At 51.5% G+C, this 17,517-nt stretch overlaps 7 protein-coding genes across 7 annotated transcripts; 6 read left to right on the plus strand and 1 right to left on the minus strand.

Moving 5' to 3' along the window:
• Positions 1-465: 465 nt before the first annotated feature.
• Positions 466-1,128, plus strand: CABS01_13686 (uncharacterized protein; the record flags this gene model as incomplete). Its single annotated transcript, XM_060547028.1, has 3 exons — positions 466-630; positions 719-939; positions 1,014-1,128. 3 exons carry the CDS (start codon positions 466-468, stop codon positions 1,126-1,128), a joined length of 501 nt encoding a protein of 166 aa, XP_060394618.1.
• A 666-nt stretch (positions 1,129-1,794) lies between these two features.
• Positions 1,795-3,589, plus strand: CABS01_13687 (cytochrome P450; the record flags this gene model as incomplete). The annotated part of the gene is made up of 6 exons (XM_060547029.1): positions 1,795-2,120; positions 2,189-2,219; positions 2,275-2,418; positions 2,500-2,629; positions 2,689-3,346; positions 3,409-3,589. The coding sequence occupies 6 exons, from the start codon at positions 1,795-1,797 to the stop codon at positions 3,587-3,589; spliced, it is 1,470 nt and encodes a 489-aa protein (XP_060394619.1).
• Positions 3,590-5,169: 1,580 nt separating this feature from the next.
• Positions 5,170-6,564, plus strand: CABS01_13688 (FAD dependent oxidoreductase; the record flags this gene model as incomplete). The annotated part of the gene is made up of 1 exon (XM_060547030.1): positions 5,170-6,564. The coding sequence occupies one exon, from the start codon at positions 5,170-5,172 to the stop codon at positions 6,562-6,564; it is 1,395 nt and encodes a 464-aa protein (XP_060394620.1).
• A 3,182-nt stretch (positions 6,565-9,746) lies between these two features.
• On the plus strand, positions 9,747-10,478 carry CABS01_13689 (necrosis- and ethylene-inducing protein; the record flags this gene model as incomplete). Its single annotated transcript, XM_060547031.1, has 1 exon — positions 9,747-10,478. One exon carries the CDS (start codon positions 9,747-9,749, stop codon positions 10,476-10,478), a length of 732 nt encoding a protein of 243 aa, XP_060394621.1.
• Positions 10,479-11,597: 1,119 nt separating this feature from the next.
• CABS01_13690 (uncharacterized protein) lies at positions 11,598-13,024 on the plus strand (the record flags this gene model as incomplete). Its single annotated transcript, XM_060547032.1, has 2 exons — positions 11,598-11,954; positions 12,044-13,024. Coding segments are annotated over 2 exons (1,338 nt in total), but the record flags the coding sequence as incomplete, so codon positions are not given.
• Positions 13,025-14,110: 1,086 nt separating this feature from the next.
• CABS01_13691 (uncharacterized protein) lies at positions 14,111-14,750 on the plus strand (the record flags this gene model as incomplete). Its single annotated transcript, XM_060547033.1, has 3 exons — positions 14,111-14,283; positions 14,345-14,439; positions 14,533-14,750. The coding sequence occupies 3 exons, from the start codon at positions 14,111-14,113 to the stop codon at positions 14,748-14,750; spliced, it is 486 nt and encodes a 161-aa protein (XP_060394623.1).
• Positions 14,751-15,048: 298 nt separating this feature from the next.
• Positions 15,049-17,307, minus strand: CABS01_13692 (C2 domain-containing protein; the record flags this gene model as incomplete). The annotated part of the gene is made up of 2 exons (XM_060547034.1): positions 15,049-15,958; positions 16,016-17,307. 2 exons carry the CDS (start codon positions 17,305-17,307, stop codon positions 15,049-15,051), a joined length of 2,202 nt encoding a protein of 733 aa, XP_060394624.1.
• Positions 17,308-17,517: the final 210 nt, after the last annotated feature.

The raw sequence follows: 17,517 nt of genomic DNA on the forward strand, positions 1-17,517 counted from the left end.
CTTAAAGCCTCGAGCCAAGCAATCGGGTCATGCATGCCACGCGGCAACTTCAATTATGGGCGTTACGGATAATCGCGCTTTAGCTAGTCGGCTTTAATCTCACCTGTAATACTCGATGTAGCATCTGGGGTGTGGAGTTCCTCAGCCATTGTCTCGAGTTATTGTGGCGATGCAACTGGCGTTCGAACCTTATACGCGTATACGTCCTCACTAAACTCCGCGTATATGTCAAAAACCAGTTGCCGAGCCATAACGAATACATGTAAGCAAAAGTCGAAGAATATACAAGATGAATTGTTCAGTTTCAAATCTTCTACAAATTTCCAACTTCACCACCTCATCAGACCTAGAACCGCACTCATCGATCATCTACAATCAGACCGAAATCCGATCCACCGCCCGTCAAAACCGCCGACTCAGCACGAAGATCTTACAGTAAACATAAGGAAAACGATTATCGTCATCATGGGCATCCGCGACTTCTTTGACGGTCGATTTTTCGATACCAGATACAAGACCAAAATCCACATCGCGCAAGTCGCCCTAATGGCACTGGCCATCATCCTCACCATCTGGCGCATGGCCATGCCGGTCCCCTTCACTCGCGGCAACATCATGGCCCTTACAATGGTGAGTTCTTCGTGGCGGGGGAAACTTTGCAACGTTCCTTTTCGCAATCATTGTTGTCGAGAATGAGACTGATACCAGACGATTACAGGGTTTCAAGTCTCTTATCATTATCGGCTACCAACTTCTGACGACTCATAAGGAGCGCTTCAAGAAGTGGGCTTCGCTCAAAGCCAACGCTATCCTCAACACAATGGAGATTTTGTTCTGGTTCGTCGCCTTCGGTCTGTTGTGCCAGGCGAATGGAAGGTTCTGCACTGGTGGAAGCTGTGCTCTCAGCTGGATTGTGACTCTCATCGTCATGGTGTTGATGTAGGTTTCTTTGCCTCTGCCCAAAGGCAGATCCGGCTCTGCTTAATATCAAAACGCTGACATATTCGCACCAGTGTCCTTGCCTTCCAGACATCGGTCGTGTCCATCAAGGACTACCGGTACTGGAAACACTTTGGCATCAACCGAGAGACGGAGACTAAAGCAGCTTACCCGAGACCTCAAGTCTGAGATCTCGGATATACACTAGGTGCAGGTAGCACTACGATAAGGATCGCCTTGAAAAGGCCACAGTTGAAGGATTGCTGTACGGCGTGCTTCGCTTTGCCTTGAAGCGGACTAGTGTGGGAAGAAAGTACTCCGCTGGTTGTCACCACGGACAGGCTGATCGGAGGTGCAAAGTTCATGAGTGATGGAACGTGAATCACGGAATTACGGCTGCGCCTAACATTAGGGGAAATATGGGTTGACTCGGTGGTTGGTTTTGTGGCCGGAGGTCTCGGCTGATCCGTATCTTCGGGTCTTCTTAACATTAGCGATCAGAATGCGGGGCCGAGCCCGGAGCAGGCGTTGTTTTCATATCCACAAAACAAGACCGCCCATCCGGAATTCGCCAATTCTTAACATTAGGGGAACGGAATCGAACTAAATAGGCGGGGTAAACCGCCCATGACTCAACAACAAAGGTCTCGTTTGATTTGTAGGGGATTTGATTCGTCTTGTTCTGTCCTTATCTGCCCCGGTTTTACCGTTCTTCCCCAGCTGACCCCGCGGCAAAGCTGTACTATTATTACGGGGTATTTATGTTCAGCATCATTCCCAACCCTTACAAATCGGCGTGATTGATACTTGAGGTTTCACAGCAAGGCAGTGCTACCAGCAACGACAACTTGCATCATGTTATTGAACCCGCTCTCTGTGGCGGCTATCCTTGGAGCCCTTTTGGTGTTCTACCTGGCACGCTGCTATTCATCCCCCTTGTGGAGAATCCCCGGGCCAGCACTGTCCAAAATCACCTCAATCGCCTTGAGATGGCACGAGTTCGGCGCAAATCGAACGCTATACATCCACTCTTTGCACTTGAAGTATGGCCCGGTCGTGCGAATCGCTCCCAATGAAGTTTCATATACGTCTTATGAGGCTGTCAAGGAGATTTACGGATCACTCGGAAGTGGTTATGACAAGCATCGTTTCTACAACCTCTTCAAGGTTTTCGGGCGCAGGTAAGTGCCGATATTACATGGAAAATCTTGAGATGGCGCTGACCGTGAGTTTTGCGCTCGTGATTTAGAACCATGTTTTCAACACTTGTGAAGGGCGATGTAAGTTACCTAGCTTTAAGACTTGTCTGAGGCAGAAAATCTAACTTTGACTTAGCACGCGAAGCGCAAGCGTATCATTGCCGATCGCTATGCTAATAGCAATGTGGTGAAGCCCATAGCGCTGAGCGGTATTGAGAAGCGTGCGGAAGAGTTTGTCAGGCAGTGTGCTGATGCAGCAAGTAGAAGTGTGAATGTCTATGTAAGTTCAAATCTTCAAGCACGAAGAAGTGGCGGCGAGTCCTGTATCAGTAACACTGACACTATTGTCCCTGATCACCAGGTCAAGCTTCATTCTTACGCCTGTGACTGTGTAACCCATCACTTGTTCCACCCTTACGGAACCAATAGTCTCCAGAAACAAGAAGACACGGACATGATGGAGCAAGTCACGACGGACGATAGTCTACGAAGTAAGGTTGCCCGAGTTTATGTGCAGTGGGTGCTTGCTAACCCTCAACTTACTAACCAGACCGCCTTATCCAGCATCACTACCCCGTCTTCTACCAGTACTTCTCTAAGATTCTTGACTTGTTCTTCGATCCACGAACCACTCCCCTTGCTAAGGATTTCGTTATTGGTGCTACCTCCAAAATTGATCCCGCGCCGTTCACCCTGTTAAGCCGCCTTCAAGACAAGAGGGAAAGCGGCAGCAGCGTCAATCAGATGGACGCCATTGACATCGCCGCGGAATGTACTGATCACATGGTAGCTGGCATCGATACAACGGGTGATTCGCTGTGTTTCTTGTTGTGGGAACTGTCACAGCCGGCATCTCTCGAGATTCAACGGAAACTCCGGGAGGAGATTCGAGAGAATCCAGACGCCTCTTTTGACAAGCTTTCTTACCTTGACGCCGTGGTTCAAGAAGGCCTCCGATGCTATCCTGCGATTCCAATGTCCCTACCTCGCGTGGTCCCACCGGGAGGGAAGACCGTCGATGGCTACTTTGTTTCCGAGGGTACCATCGTGAGCAGCCAGGCCTACTCGGTTCACCGCAACAACGATGCAGTCTTCCCCAACCCTGACACCTTCAAGCCTGAACGCTGGCTATCCCCCACCGGAGAAGCCGAGAGGAAGAGACACATGTTTGCTTTTGCTCATGGTGGAAGAGGCTGTGTCGGAAAACAGTAAGGACTTACACTACCTTCCCACAGACTATGGGCGCGAGCTTATGCTAATCCCGAAACAGCCTTGCGTTAGCAGAGATGAAGATTTTACTCCGTGGCATATACGGACGATATTCCACTGTACCAGATCCTTCCATCACTCCCGAGAGTATGCGATCTCAAGACCAGATCATTTCTGCCCGGCCATACGGACAACGTTGTCTCTTGCGATTCGTTCCTATTGCGAATGAAGAGGCTGTATAAGCGACTGCTGGTCACTCCTCTTTGAACTGACATGACGGGAACATGTTTAAAATCGCGAGATGAGTGACTAATGCTCAAGTTGTGAAGAGGCGGACTGGAGATGATTGTAGTAGCGTTCTGAACAGTTGTTGATCAGCAGTGCTAGAGCTAGACCCAGCTGAGGTCGTCTCTGTACAAACAGACGCTACAATAAACTTTTCTAGTACGAGTTGATCACCTCTAGCACGAATCACTTCCAAGCTATCCGTGACCCGTCCACCATTGCTTCTTTACTGAACTAGGATTTCTGATTATCTTGTCAAGTTCTTGACGAGACGATCTCTCCTGAAAAGCGACCTTGGGTTTCATCCCTCTGAACGATGTATTTCGTTCAAGTTGTACTAAAGTCTCTTTACCCATTGCGTCGTCAAAACCCGAGGCGGGAGGCGGGGCGTGAACGCAACGGTTGTGAGTCAAATCATCCTTCAAGAGTGGAGTTGGGGTCTGAAAATCACGGGGGCCTTGGCCACCGGGAAATCCCACCGAGTCAGTGTCGGCATTTCATTGGAACCTTATTCATTGCTGGCGCTGTTGCCATGGATGGTGCAAATTGCGTAGGATCTCTTTTGCTTCATGTCTCACGGCCAAGCGTGACGAAATCCGACTTGATAGTGGATCACCAGTGTCAAAATACAATTCATCACCTTGCGAAAGAGTCTTGAACCGGCGGTGAAGTCACAGCTTTGAAGGCAGCGTACAGAGGTTCAAAATCCAGCTGTTCAGCGAAAAATATCGCGCATTCAATGCGAGAGCGAGCGCCTTTGATCAAAAGTTCGAAAATGACTTCTCGTGACTATTCACAATAATGAGTTGACGTGACGATGTGAAAGCTTGTCTCGGACGGAGAATTGCGCTCGCGAGGCCGGCGGAAATAGCGGGCGCATGCAAAGGTTTTTACAATGAGTTCAGGCTCATTTTACTCAGCCCACCTTGGTCGCGAACTAGTAAATTGGCATTTCTTTCTCTAGCTGTCACTCAGCCCTGGTCAATCAAAGCGTTGAACTCTAAGAGAGAGCATCTTGATCTAATCCTTGCTCAATAAGGTTGTAATCCACCGGACGGTCCGGGATGCAGTGCCTTTCGAAGCACACAAGCATGGCCTACATGCTGCAACGGGACCATAATGTAGTCTGTATCTCGACCACGGCAAACGATATGAGAAAGACGATCAAGTCAGTACAGGCAGGATTGTACTCCGTAGTGTACTCCGAAGTAACCAAATACCCGCAGAGTCCGGGCCCGGCCTTGGACTCAGAAGATGTTCGTCTGTTAATGTGGAGCCCGTTATTCAGAGTTCGTGCTCTTTAATCAATTTGACTTCATTACCTCTTTGAGTCAAACTCTCCTTGGTGATTGGCCTTGGCTCTCAACTTTACCGGACCGCCGGGCTCGGTCGGCACCTTTTGCCTTGGAATACGGCATGTACGGATATATAGCTTCTATAGTCGCCACGCCTTAATAACCCGGTCTTGGAAAGAAGCACATCTCCAGTCACTCCTTTGATTACCTAGTCATTCTTTTTTCCACCACTTCTCTTTGCCATGCGTTCTCACCTTTTGTCGCTGTGCGCTTTCAGCGCCACATTAATTAGTGCCGCTCCCTCCGGCCTCGGCTGTTATGACGAGTCCGCCTTCAAACCCGAGGACATCATCCAACGCGACGTTCTCGTTATCGGAGGTGGAGCTACCGGAACCTACGCCGCCGTCCGTCTTCGGGACCAGAACAAGACCGTCGCCGTCGTAGAGCGCGCCGACAAACTCGGAGGCCACGTTAACACCTTCCGCGACCCCGCGACCGGCGCACCTATCGATTACGGCGTACAGGCATTCATTCAGAATGACCAGACAACACAGTTCTTCGAGCGCTTCAACGTCCAGCTGAACGCCTCCGCTCTGTCTCCTTTCCCGAGCAAGATTGTCGACTTCAAGACCGGTTTCGTCGTCCCCAACGCCACGGCCGTCGACCCCAATACCCTCGTCGGGCCCCTGGCGAACTACCTTTTCGCCACTCTCAACTTTGACTTCTTGGCTGAAGGCGCCTACGATATCCCCGAGAACGTTCCTGAGGATCTTCTTCTGCCCTTTGGCCAATTCGTCCAGAAGTACAACCTGACCGAGGTTGTCCAAGTCGTCTGGATCTTCGCCCACGGTGTTGGCAACCTTCTCGAGACCCCAACTCTGTATGTCTTGCAGAACTTTGGCCAGCCCCATCTCCTCGGTCTCTCCAGCGGCTACCTGTACGCCCCTGGTGGCAACCAGCAGGTGTACGACAAGGCCGGCGCTTTCCTCGGAAACGACGTCCTGTACTCCAGCACTGTCGTTGCCTCCAAGCGCTCTGATGATGGCGTCAAGGCCGTCGTTGCCACCTCCACGGGCCGCAAGCTCATCAAGGCCAAGAAGCTCCTGATCACCATCCCTCCTACCATCCAGAACCTCGCGCCCTTCGACCTCGACGACTCTGAGACTTCCGTCTTCAACCAGTGGGAGAATGTCCCCTACTACGTTGGTGTCGTCTCTGACTCCGGTCTTCCTGACCTAACCAACTTCCTCAACGTCGATATTACCGCCCCTGATGCCCTCCCCTCCAAGCCTTTCGTCTGGCGCCTGGAGACCGTCGGCGTTCCCGGCTACCAGACCGTCAAGGTCATCGGTGAGGCTGACTCTACCAAGGCCCAGGGCTTGGTCACCGATGCCGTTCGTAAGGTCGGAGCCTCTTCCAACAGCACCTCTGCGACTGGCGGCGAGTTTGCCGCTTGGGAGGAGCACTCCAACCTCCAGCTTCACGTTTCTACGGAGGCTGTCAAGGCCGGTTTCTACCGCGACTTGTACGCTCTTCAGGGAAAGAGAAGCACATACTACACCGGCAACGCTTGGTGCTCTGACTACTCTCCTCTGCTTTGGCAGTTCACTGAGAAGAGAATTCTCCCCTCCCTGTAAAGGAGATTTTGTTCATAGAACAGCGTAATTAGTAATTTGACATACCACTGCTGCGAACACCTTTCTTGGTCTGGTCAAACCAATGAACCTCTATCATTCATCTTTAGTGCTATCACCCACTGAGCCTTGACACCTGAATAACTTACAGTTTGAGTGACTACTTAGTCTCCAAGAAGAATGTTCTTTGGCTCATGGCTCTTAATGTCACACCGCGACATTGTATACGTGAATGGATGCTAGTACGGACATGTGACTAAAAGTTGGCCCCCTGCCATGTTTCTCTGCACGAGTTTCGAATTGAGTAATTAGAGCAGCGCCCCTATAGTATACTCCATTGAGCTCACAGAGATACAAATAGGTCCCTGCCAAACCAGCCTCGAGGATAGGTGCAAGGTCTGAAATCTTCCCGTCAAAAGTTTAAAATAGCTTTTTTCGTCCTGCTTCTTCAGTGTTCAATTAGTTTTCAAATCTTACAAGAATGCTCAGTGGAGTTGACCTGATACTCTACTCGTAAGAAAGAACTCAAGATTTGGTCTTATGGTATGCGAGTATTGTTGTCCAGGTCCTCTGGTTTATATTGGCATTACAAAACTGACCGAACGTTAGACATAAAATGGCCCTCAAAAAGGGGTGCCCCGTTTATGGATGAGCATCAGATATATGTACACATTAGGGCAAATGAATATATCGGCCAGCTAGTTGACTCTAATGTTTCTAACAAAATGTGCAGTCATAAGATCTTCTATCCTGCTCAACATCGGTTAGTCGCATTCTCCCATGTTTCTGGCCCCGGCGATCCTTCACCAACAGGGGATTTAGTTTAGTAATCCATTCACACACGAGTACCGGAGCTTTTTAGTCAACGTGCTCCAGGAATTGCGATTTTGAGGTGGATCAGCTAGAGGGTAGCATTATTGATCTAAATCTAGGCTCTCGTCGCTGATTATCGTCTTCGTGAAATGGGAATTTGTGCACCTTGCCTAGGTAGGACACTTATGTCGTAGTCACGGTGACCTGGTCGTTCTAGTACACCAGAATAGAAGTTATCACCGTGATACGTCATCGTCAAGCATGGAGGGGCTCTGCTTGAGGCATCGTCGCCACTCGTTCTAGTGAGAGGCTTCAAGACCAAGTGTAGGTCCCAAGCTCTCATTTTCCCACCTTTGAGACATGTGTGGGGTGGTCGAGGCCCTTGCTGTATTTTGGGGCACCGTATTAATGCTGCAGTGGTCACATTGTTATGCCTTAAGCACAAGCCTACTACGCCCCTCTAGAGATCTTTGAATTAGCACCAACCCCAACTTTACAGACTCTAACGGCGAGAGGGAGAACTCAATGCTCAAAGCAACGAATTGCTCACATTGCAGAACAGAGCACTCGGCATTCAAAAGAAACATCAATCCTGTTCCAAGAAATTGGACACCCAGTCCAAGAGGCCATAGGAGACGCCGAGTTTCATGATGGCACTCGACTAAGCCTGTTCCTGCAGCCTGGGAAAACCTTAAGGCTGAAGTGATCTTGGCAGTCGGCCTGTCTCCGAGAGGTCGGCCTCTGATTTTACGATTAGTTGGCGGCGCTGCGGACAGTCCCGCCCCCCGGACTCCGTGAACCGGCCGAGGTGGTGTTGTGGGGAGCTTCAAAAGCCACGACCAATAGAAATACCGATGCCGGCCTTCGGGGAGTTTTCATTGGTTTTTTCCATCAACGCATGAAAGGCGCGCCTAATCCATGAAGCATCAAGTGGCAAATACACCGCTGCCAAGGCCCCCTGTCAGAAGGTTGGGGGCTGGGTTAAGCTTGGTCACCAATAATTCCACGATCCGCCGGCGGCCTATTCCCCGAATGAGCCTATTTGGGAGGTGGGCAGCGGTCTAGAATGGCTGCTCGAGTCAGTGAGCATACTTTCTTTAGCAACCTGTCAGCAGTTTTGGGTGTAAGCGAGGAAGCACGCTGTTTCAGTCCAAGCCCGCAAACTCCGACAGAAACAACCAATAAATTGTTTCGGGTGGCCTTTGATGGGAAACCTCAGAAAATGGACAGACTTTCTCTAGCGGCTATGCTTTGATGATTTGACTGTAAGTAGCAAAGGCCTGTCCAGTATGACAAAATATCTCAAGGCAATTATGTCAGAGTAACATGGTCATTCGCATATGCTATCCAACGAATATGTCGATTTATTGAAGAAAACGAAAAGGCAGCCACCACTTTCTTCTCTTAGTTCCACATGGCTCGTGACCCAAAATAGCATGTTTTAAAACCACTTTACAGAATACCACACCATCTCTCATATATGTCGTCCGTTAAGGTCACCCGGTCTGACATATACATAGTCTGAACGGGGGGCTCTCGAGCCATTTAGAGTATCCAGTAGGGCTGGGTGCGTGTGGGGGACGTAACATACACAGAGGGGCAAAGTGCCAAGAAACAATGCATTGGGTGACTGGCCTTGACATGTTCAGCTCTTTACTGCAGAGCCAGGTAGTATGGTTCAGCTCTACAGAGCAGAATTAGGTAGGTAGTATTATCGGCCTTGTTCAGAATGACCGTCCGCCGAGCCGCACCAGCCCAAAATGGCCTTGAGATAGTCTTGGATCAATCAATATGAGGTTCATGGAGCCATCTAACCGAAAGGTGTTCGGACGTCACGAGCAATCGAAACCCGCGCCGAGAGTCCGGTAAGACTAACGACCTTGTCTTCATTGCCTTAGAAGGCCTTCAATGAGACCTTCATACTTTTCCCCTGAATATTCACTGCCCCCAATATGGAGTCTTGAACGTCAAAATCAGACAGGCCTCAATCTCGGAAGGCTTGGTTAAACATCGTGTTCTGGCGACTGGTTGGCCTTGATGCCACCCACGGCCCTCAACTTGGTCAGGCCAACTAAAGACGTCTAGAAGTTTGTTTAATTGCTATTTTCAACGTGAGACGAGGATTATAAATGCTCAGCTCCTTGGCAGATGCTTTGGTGATCTTCAAGATAGTAATCAAGACATCATACAAGCAAAGCATCATCATCATCAGATATTCGAGTATAAAGAGCAAGCCTTCGTCCTTTTCCAAAGCTATCATTTCTTCTTCATTCATCGCATCAATTTCCTTCCTTTCACTCAGACTCAACTTTCATTCGCTTTACAGCACACCCACATTCACTTTTCATTCATTTGATTCCTTAACTTTCACAATGGTTTCTTTCAAGGTCTCCAACATCCTGGCCCTCGCTGCCGCCGTTGCAGCCGCGCCTACTGAGCTCCTTCAGTCCCGCGCCGTTGTGGCTCACGACTCCATCAGCCCCGTCGCCCAGAGAATACAGACTGGCGGCCTCGGCAAGGTCATCGAGACCTTCAACCCCCTTCTCCACATCGCCCACGGTTGCCAGCCATATCCCGCCGTTGCCGATAACGGTGATACCAGCGGTGGTCTTCAGGATACCGGCAGCTCCACCGGCGGCTGCCGCGATCAGTCTAAGGGTCAAACGTATGCCCGCGCTGGCACAGTCGACGGCAAGACGGTCATCATGTACTCTTGGTACTTTCCCAAGGACCACCCCACCGGCGGTGACGTCGCCGGAGGCCACCGCCACGACTGGGAGAACATTGTCCTCCAGATCGACGACCCAGCCGCGGCTACCCCCAAGATCATCGGCGGAGCTGCCTCCAGCCACAGCGGCTACAGCAAGGCCAACGGCGCTCCGCCCATGGACGGTAACAGCGCCAAGGTTGAATACTTCACCACCTTCCCGACCAACCACGAGCTTCAGTTCACTCAAACCAAGGGCAAGACTTACCCCATCTCCGACTGGGATGCTCTCCCCGCCGCCGCCAAGACCGCTCTTCAGGACACCAACTTTGGAAAGGCCAACGTTCCCTTCAAGGATGGGAGCTTCGAGAGCAAGGTCCGCGAGGCTCTCAAATAGATGGGCATTATATACATGACATAACGGCTTTATGGGCGCTCCATTACGATTTTTACGAATGTGTTCTTTGGTCAACCATTGTTGTGAATTTGGGTTCATTTTTCATTAGCTAGCTATTTCTGATCTATCTTTCCAATACGATGAGTCTGAGTTGTTCTTTCAAAACTTTGCAATGTAACGATTGGCATTGAGTTGTTGTGACATGCTGGACTCTCATACTCTATCAGGAGTACAATGCATGCCAAGTATGCGCTTCGTTGAGTTCTTGAACTCCAATTTCTCTTATCTATAATGTTTCAATTTCAAAAAGCGCCTTCGGTTGACGTGTGTAGAGACACTGTTCCGAAATCTTGAAATGCCAGTGTTGATTATCAGAGGCTGGCAAATTGTCAGCAGCTTTTTCTGCCCTCCATTGACTTCATGCGCTGTGCATGAGACACGAGATGGCCCGACCTCTCGACCTGTATCCACATAACATAGGGAACTTCAGCGCGAAGATCCGTTATCTTGCCGATCTCAGACGGGAGTCGATTGACTTTCCGATGTGTTTGGTTGATCTAAATTCTGCTCACCTTCTCCGTGGATTTTATGCCCAACAGTTGAAACGAATCCTTCAGCTATCCGATGTCGAAGGACCGCAACCTATTTATCTACGTAATGCTCAAAGAAAAATAAATTCGATATTGCAACGACTAGGCTTCAGTATTTCATTTTCATCAATCTTCATAAAATCATGTTAATTTCTGACAATATGACTTTCGGTATCCTCTCTCGGCCTGGGCGAATTGAGCTGGCCCCTATTCCTAGGTAGGTAACTCATTGTAATATCAAACAATCACGGCCAGAAATATACAACTTACGATTCAATCTCTGATCTTTCAATAGCTTCATTAGCCTCACTATTCGTTCATCACAAGATAAGGTAGTTCTTCCGACATGCTGAGCCCAGCTCATACTTTCGGATAATCACAGTCAGCCTGACAATTGATTCAAGGAACTTTGACAACATTACACAGGCTATTTTTGACAATTTCGTACATCAGACATCTCGATACACGAATAATACTGATTGGTCCAGACAATTGAAATTTCGTCGGCTCGGTCTTCATTAATGCCGAGAACATCATTTCCCCATGCCGGGTGAATCTACGTCTTCCGACGAGTCAGTCCCGCCCTTCGCCCTTCATCCCATCTTCGGCGGAGACGTTTACTTCCTCTTATTTCTCAACTTCATCACCCGTGTTGAAGCACGGATCGATTGCAGCAATTCCTAATTCTATCTCATCATCTCACGGCGTTTTTGAGATGTCAATTAATGGCGTGGTGGCTTACAATGTGGCCGTCTTCGTCAGCACCCTCTTCCTTCTCGAGGCCGGCGCCGACAAGTTCGTGGAGAACACGGCCATCGTCGCTCGGCGCACCGGCATCCCGGACAACCTCATCGCCCTAATCACCGTCGGCGCCGAGTGGGAAGAAGTAAGCCCCGCCTCATCCTGACTCTCTTTACATCTTGTCAACCACATCATTCTCTCGGAGAACAGCCTAGACTCACAATACATCTCCAGCTCGCTGTTGTCGTCAGCGCGCTGGCGCAAGGCCGCACCTCGCTCGCACTCGGCAACATTGTCGGCTCAGCCATCTCCAACATCCTCGGCGCATTTTCGCTGGGTCTCATTTTCCGCAAGCAAGGGGACGCGTTGGAGTTTGATCGCAGCGCGCGCATCTACTCGCTGCTGTTGCTCGTTATTACGACTGCTGTCATTCCTATCGCGTACTTGCCACGTACGCTCCTTTGGCGGGTCACCGGCATCGTCTTGATTGTTGTATTTGTGGTCTACCTACTATCGATAGGATGGGCAATTAGCCGAGGAACCCTGGTAGCACCAGAAGGTTCAGACAGCGATAGCTCCAGCGATGGAGATGACACTTCATCCAGTTCTTCAGACTCTTCCATTTCTTCTCGGGGAAATAGCCGCGCTCCAGCATCGCAACCTGTACCAGAAACTAACGACACCGACGGCGAGCGACAACCCCTCCTCCGTCCCTCGGACCGATTCCTGCGCCGTCGCCGCGGGCTAACTTACCACATCGCCTACCTCTTCGCCGGCTTCCTCGCGATCTGCCTCTCAGGCTACATCCTCTCCCACGCAGCGACCAACATTGCCGACGCCCTCGGTGCCTCCGAAGTGCTCTTCGGTATCGTCGTCCTCGCCATTGGCACAACCCTGCCGGAGAAGTTCATCGCCGTGCTCAGCGGCCAGCGCGGGCACGGCGGTATCTTGGTTGCTAACACGGTAGGTAGCAACGTCTTCTTGCTGACGCTCTGCCTGGGTATCGTCATGGTAGGCACGGAGGGGGCGTTGGGGAGCGCGGGGAGCGTATCGGGCGCTGAGTTAGCTGTTCTATGGGGTAGTACTGCACTGTTTACGGGGTCGATATGGTTGAATAGGACTATTCAGCGGGTGGTGGGTGGTATTATGTTGATTGGATATGTTGGGTTTATTGTTGCGGAGTTTACTGTGTTGCGTAGATCGGGAGATTTGTAGGCTGATTACGGGTAGAGTCGTCTGTAAACATAGTTGTGTCGTGATGATACTTTAGGATGACTGTCCTTATTCTCTTCGTCTAAATCACGTCGGAATGTGAGGATGAGTCTTCGGAAATTATCTTTCAAAACCAACTACGTCAACCATCTCACTCCAGCCGTGCCTTCATCCATAGATCAGGGGAGATAGAACCACCGTTCTCTGAACCCGCTGTAACTCAATCCTAGCAACGGTCTGCTTCGCTGTCTGGGTACCTAGAGTGGCAACCCATTTGACCGGTCAGTTTTCAATTTGAAGGTGGTGTTCATAATACACGCATTTCAGGCAAAACCTGTCTTGGCATGACCATTGTCACTTACCAAAGGAGCTTTTTCCGCTCCAAGGGGTCATCTGCTCTTTGACCTAGCACTCAGATCCGTTTCATTGGGTCATTCTACACCGCAATGCCATCAAACCTGTTGACATCCATGACAACAAGGTAGCCTCACCTGGACTCAGTCTGGCACTTTGCCGTTTCAAAGATCGAGTTCATCCGGCGCACACGTCTACTATGCCGCGCGAAACTGTCACAATCCGACTATTGCTGGTCTTCTACACTCATAATTGCTATAACTATTCGCCTCTAGCTTAAATTCGGGATGGATACACTTCAACGTAGCATCGGCACTTTCGATATATGAAGTCCCGGCAAATATCTGCAGGTGAACAACCGGTTGGCATATAGAGATCCTCGTCTTAGCGCCTCCCCATTTCAATTTGAGAACCCCCAACTTGTCCTGAACGTTTTGGCGAATTGCCGTTTGCGGTAGCTTATAAATGAACCATGATAGATGGACTGTCTCTGGGAAGATGAAAGAGGCAATAGGCTAAATCCCCGCAAACTCGGTAGTTGAACATTACCACCAGCTCGATCCCGCATACTCGCTTGGCCGGCGTGAGCCGTAATGCTAATTGCGTTTAAGGATCTGACAGCCATGTCTTGAGTCTCCATTATTTTGAGTATAAATAGAGTGTTCAAGCGTCTTCAGACAGATGATAAAAAGCCTTCACCAAACAAACTAAACCAAACACTCAAAACCACAAGCCATGAAGTCCATCATCATCGCAGCCACCATCTCAGGCGCCCTCGCCTCCCTCAACTGTACGGCCACAGCCGAAGTCAAAACCTACTGCTGCCCGGACACCAAGTCCGAGCTCGTCAAGACAGGGCCCGCTGGTGCCCTCATCATGATGGGCTGCGCTGCCGACAACACCAATAAGTACATCAAAGTCTTCCTGACCTTGGCTCAATAGCTCTGAGATTACTGATGAGAAAACAAGGAATTGGTATTGGAACTACAACGGCCTCTACACGGCCTACTCGACCCAATTCAAAGATTGCTACCTTAACACCATCCCTTTCAACGACCTCAAGGGTAAGCCCAACCAGATTCCTACGAATTCAATGCCTACATCCTCATATGTCTATTAATGAAGAGTAATTGCTAACGATACTCACAATGACACAGTCCTCCCCGATTGCAAGGACGATACATACGTTCTCGACCTCACCCGCGGCAAGTCCGGACCCCTCGACAAGTGCAACCCCAATTGCGTCAGCCAGAACAAGTTCCCGGCCAACACCTACTTTGGCGACCGGCAGAAGGAGACCAACATGGCGTCTGATTTTCCGCGTCCCAATCCGAGCCCGGGATGGCCTGGGGTTCGTAGAGGGCGCAGAGTCTAGACTTCGATCCCTTTCAGCAATGAGGCGGAAGACCTCGAGTTCGATGTTTCGAGATGTGGTCACGAAATGAAATTGCAACGAGATTCGTACTTTCTTTTAGTTAAGGTAGCAGCGATATTGTGAAATTCAATTATAGTCGATCTTGCAGACCATCCAGTCTCTGATCCAAGTAAAGCAATGTCCAAAGACGGGGAATATCCAAGTAGAAATAGTCAACGCCGTACCGTTGCGGTAAATCCAAACTCAAAAGGTATCAAAGATATAACGTCAAAAAAACCCATACCCACAACCCCTACCATTAATGGGCCGTCGAACTCTCCCCTCCCCCATGATGCCCCGGCTTCAGCATCCTCTTCAGACTACTCGGGTCCTCCAGCGCATCAAGCGCCTTCTGCGTCGTACTCTTGACCGGCTCGCCATCATATCCCACCTGGTCCATGTGCTCCAGCGCGCTCTCGTTGGAGCTGAGCGAGCTCGAGCTGGGACTCCGCGCCACCATGTTGATCATCTTGCCCTCCTTCTTCTTGGCCTCGACCTGCTCCTTCTTGAGCTTCTGCAGCTTCTCGTCCTCGCAGTGCATCACCACGATGCCCAGCCCGGGGAAGTTTGCCTCGAGGAATTCTTTGAGTTTCGGCAGGATCGACTTGTCTGGTCGGTAGGTGCCCGAGTCGTTATCGATGTAGAGCTGGTAGTACGACGGATTATGCGGCGGGTGCTCGTTCGGCGGGCCGTTGGGCAGCTCCTCCGTTGGGTGCGTCCGCTCAGGCGGGTCCGCCTCCTCCGACGCATCGGGCTTCTCGAGGCGCCGGATGAAGAACTCGCCCGAGCAGGCAATGTACGTCTCGACGTCGCTGTGCATGGTATGCTTGCTAAGCATGTCGATGCTAAACTCCTTACCCGTCTCCGTAAACCGGAACATGCCGTCGAGGGTCAGCACGTAGGTGAAGATGCGGCCGCCCTGGTCAAAGTGGACGAGCTTGAGGAACTGCAGCGCGGCCTCCTCGGAGCGGGCCTTGAAGACGCCGTACTCTGTCGAGCTGTCAAAGTTGTAGACGCGGCTGTGCTGCTTGTGCAGGGCCTTGTTGAGGATGCGGCCGCGCAGGCCGCTCTTTGCGAACATGAGGCCGATCATGGGGCGGAACTCGACGTAGCGGTGGTAGAGTTCGGGAGGGACGGGTCCTGAGAGCTGCATCTCGTTTGACTGGAAGCTGTGACAGCGTGTTAACAACGTGTTTGGCAGGATGGTGTCGGGCGATGAAACCTACTCGTATTTCTGGGTCTTGTTGTCCTTTTCCTTGTTTTCGGCCTCGTCAAACAAATCGGACCGGGCGTCGTTCTCCTCGTCCCGGTTGACCTTGATACCAGTAAGACGGCCAATCATGGGACTAAAGTGCTTAAAGTAGGTGGTCGGCCCGAGTGTGCACATCTGCGCGTGCGGCGGGTCAGATTGTCCTAGGAGCTCCATACTAATCCACAACCTAGGGGACATATCAACGCGCGGATCAAAGTGGCTGGTGATGGCCTTGACGAAGTAGGCCCGCTTGCTGCCCATGCGCTTCTTGGCCGTGAACTCCTGGCCGGGGCGCGGATACCCCTTCCAGTCCGGACCGACGTGGGGCACCCTGACGGTGACGTTGCCGAGACGGTCGTCGTGGTCGGGCCAGTCCTCATCATAGAGGCGGCATTTGAGGATGAAGCCGTCGGCGGGGACGTTGGCCACCACCCACTCGGTATCCCAGACGGGCTCCGTCGTCTTCCGGATGGTTTGGGTGCGGAGGGTGAGGTCTGGGTCTTCCTTGTGGCGCTTCGGAACGGCGGCGCGGAGGGTGACGTGGATAAAAGGGTCGGAGGACTGGGTGCCAATGTCGGCGGCGGGGAGGTTGCTCGCCTTGTGGAAGATGAATCGCACGGTGTAGCCGGGGGGCGCGTCGGGTAAGGGTGTCGGGTCGAAGCCGCCAGAGGGCTTGGTCTTGTCCTTGACCTTTTCTTTGCCCTCGGAGTAAAGGCCCTTGAGATCGCTAGAGTGGTGATGGGGCTTCTCGTGGGGCGGCTTGTGACCGTTAGCATCCGGGTTCTGTACGCCCTCGATCTTGTTCTCGAGGGCTGCTCCCTCTCCGTGCTTGGGCTCATGTTCGTTGGTTGGCGGCCCACCGTTTGTTGTTGTTGCTGATGGGACTGTGCCATCATTGATCTGCTCGCTAGCGGCGGCCGGCGCGCCGTTGGGCGAGGATGAAGGTGACGAGTGCCCGTTCAGGTCCGGCGCATCGTGGGTGGTGGCATTGCCGTTGAGGGCCGCCGGGGAGTGAGTTGTGCCATTGGGTGCGTGGCCGTTTGTCGAGGGACCGTCGGCTGCGGTGCCATTCACCGTGTGGCCGTTGAGGTTCTCAATCGGCTCAGAGGTTGTTGCTGTTGTTGTCGCAGGCTGAGCGGCGCCGAGATCTGTTGGTGGCGCCGAAGTTGTGGCCGTGGTGGTGGCAGTTTCGGCGGCGGCGGCAGAGGTGGACGGGTCGGCGGAATGTGGGTGTCCGTTGGGCCTTTGTTCGTCGGCGGCCGACATGGTGCGGATGGTGGTTATAGTGCGCGATTGAAACAAGAAATACTTTGATTGGAATTACGGGAGAATGTCTGCGATCGCGACACAGACAGCGACAGCAGCGACGGCGATGGTGGCTTGAAATGCGCCCGTCGGGGGGGCCGGAGAGAGGCGTTGGGAACCCCGGCAAGTGTTGGTTTGCGGAAGAGACAAGTCCCTGTGTCTTTCTCTCTC

Source organism: Colletotrichum abscissum (genome assembly GCF_030869225.1).
Source record: "Colletotrichum abscissum strain IMI 504890 chromosome Unknown Scaffold_47.1, whole genome shotgun sequence".
Classification (NCBI taxonomy): domain Eukaryota; kingdom Fungi; phylum Ascomycota; class Sordariomycetes; order Glomerellales; family Glomerellaceae; genus Colletotrichum; species Colletotrichum abscissum.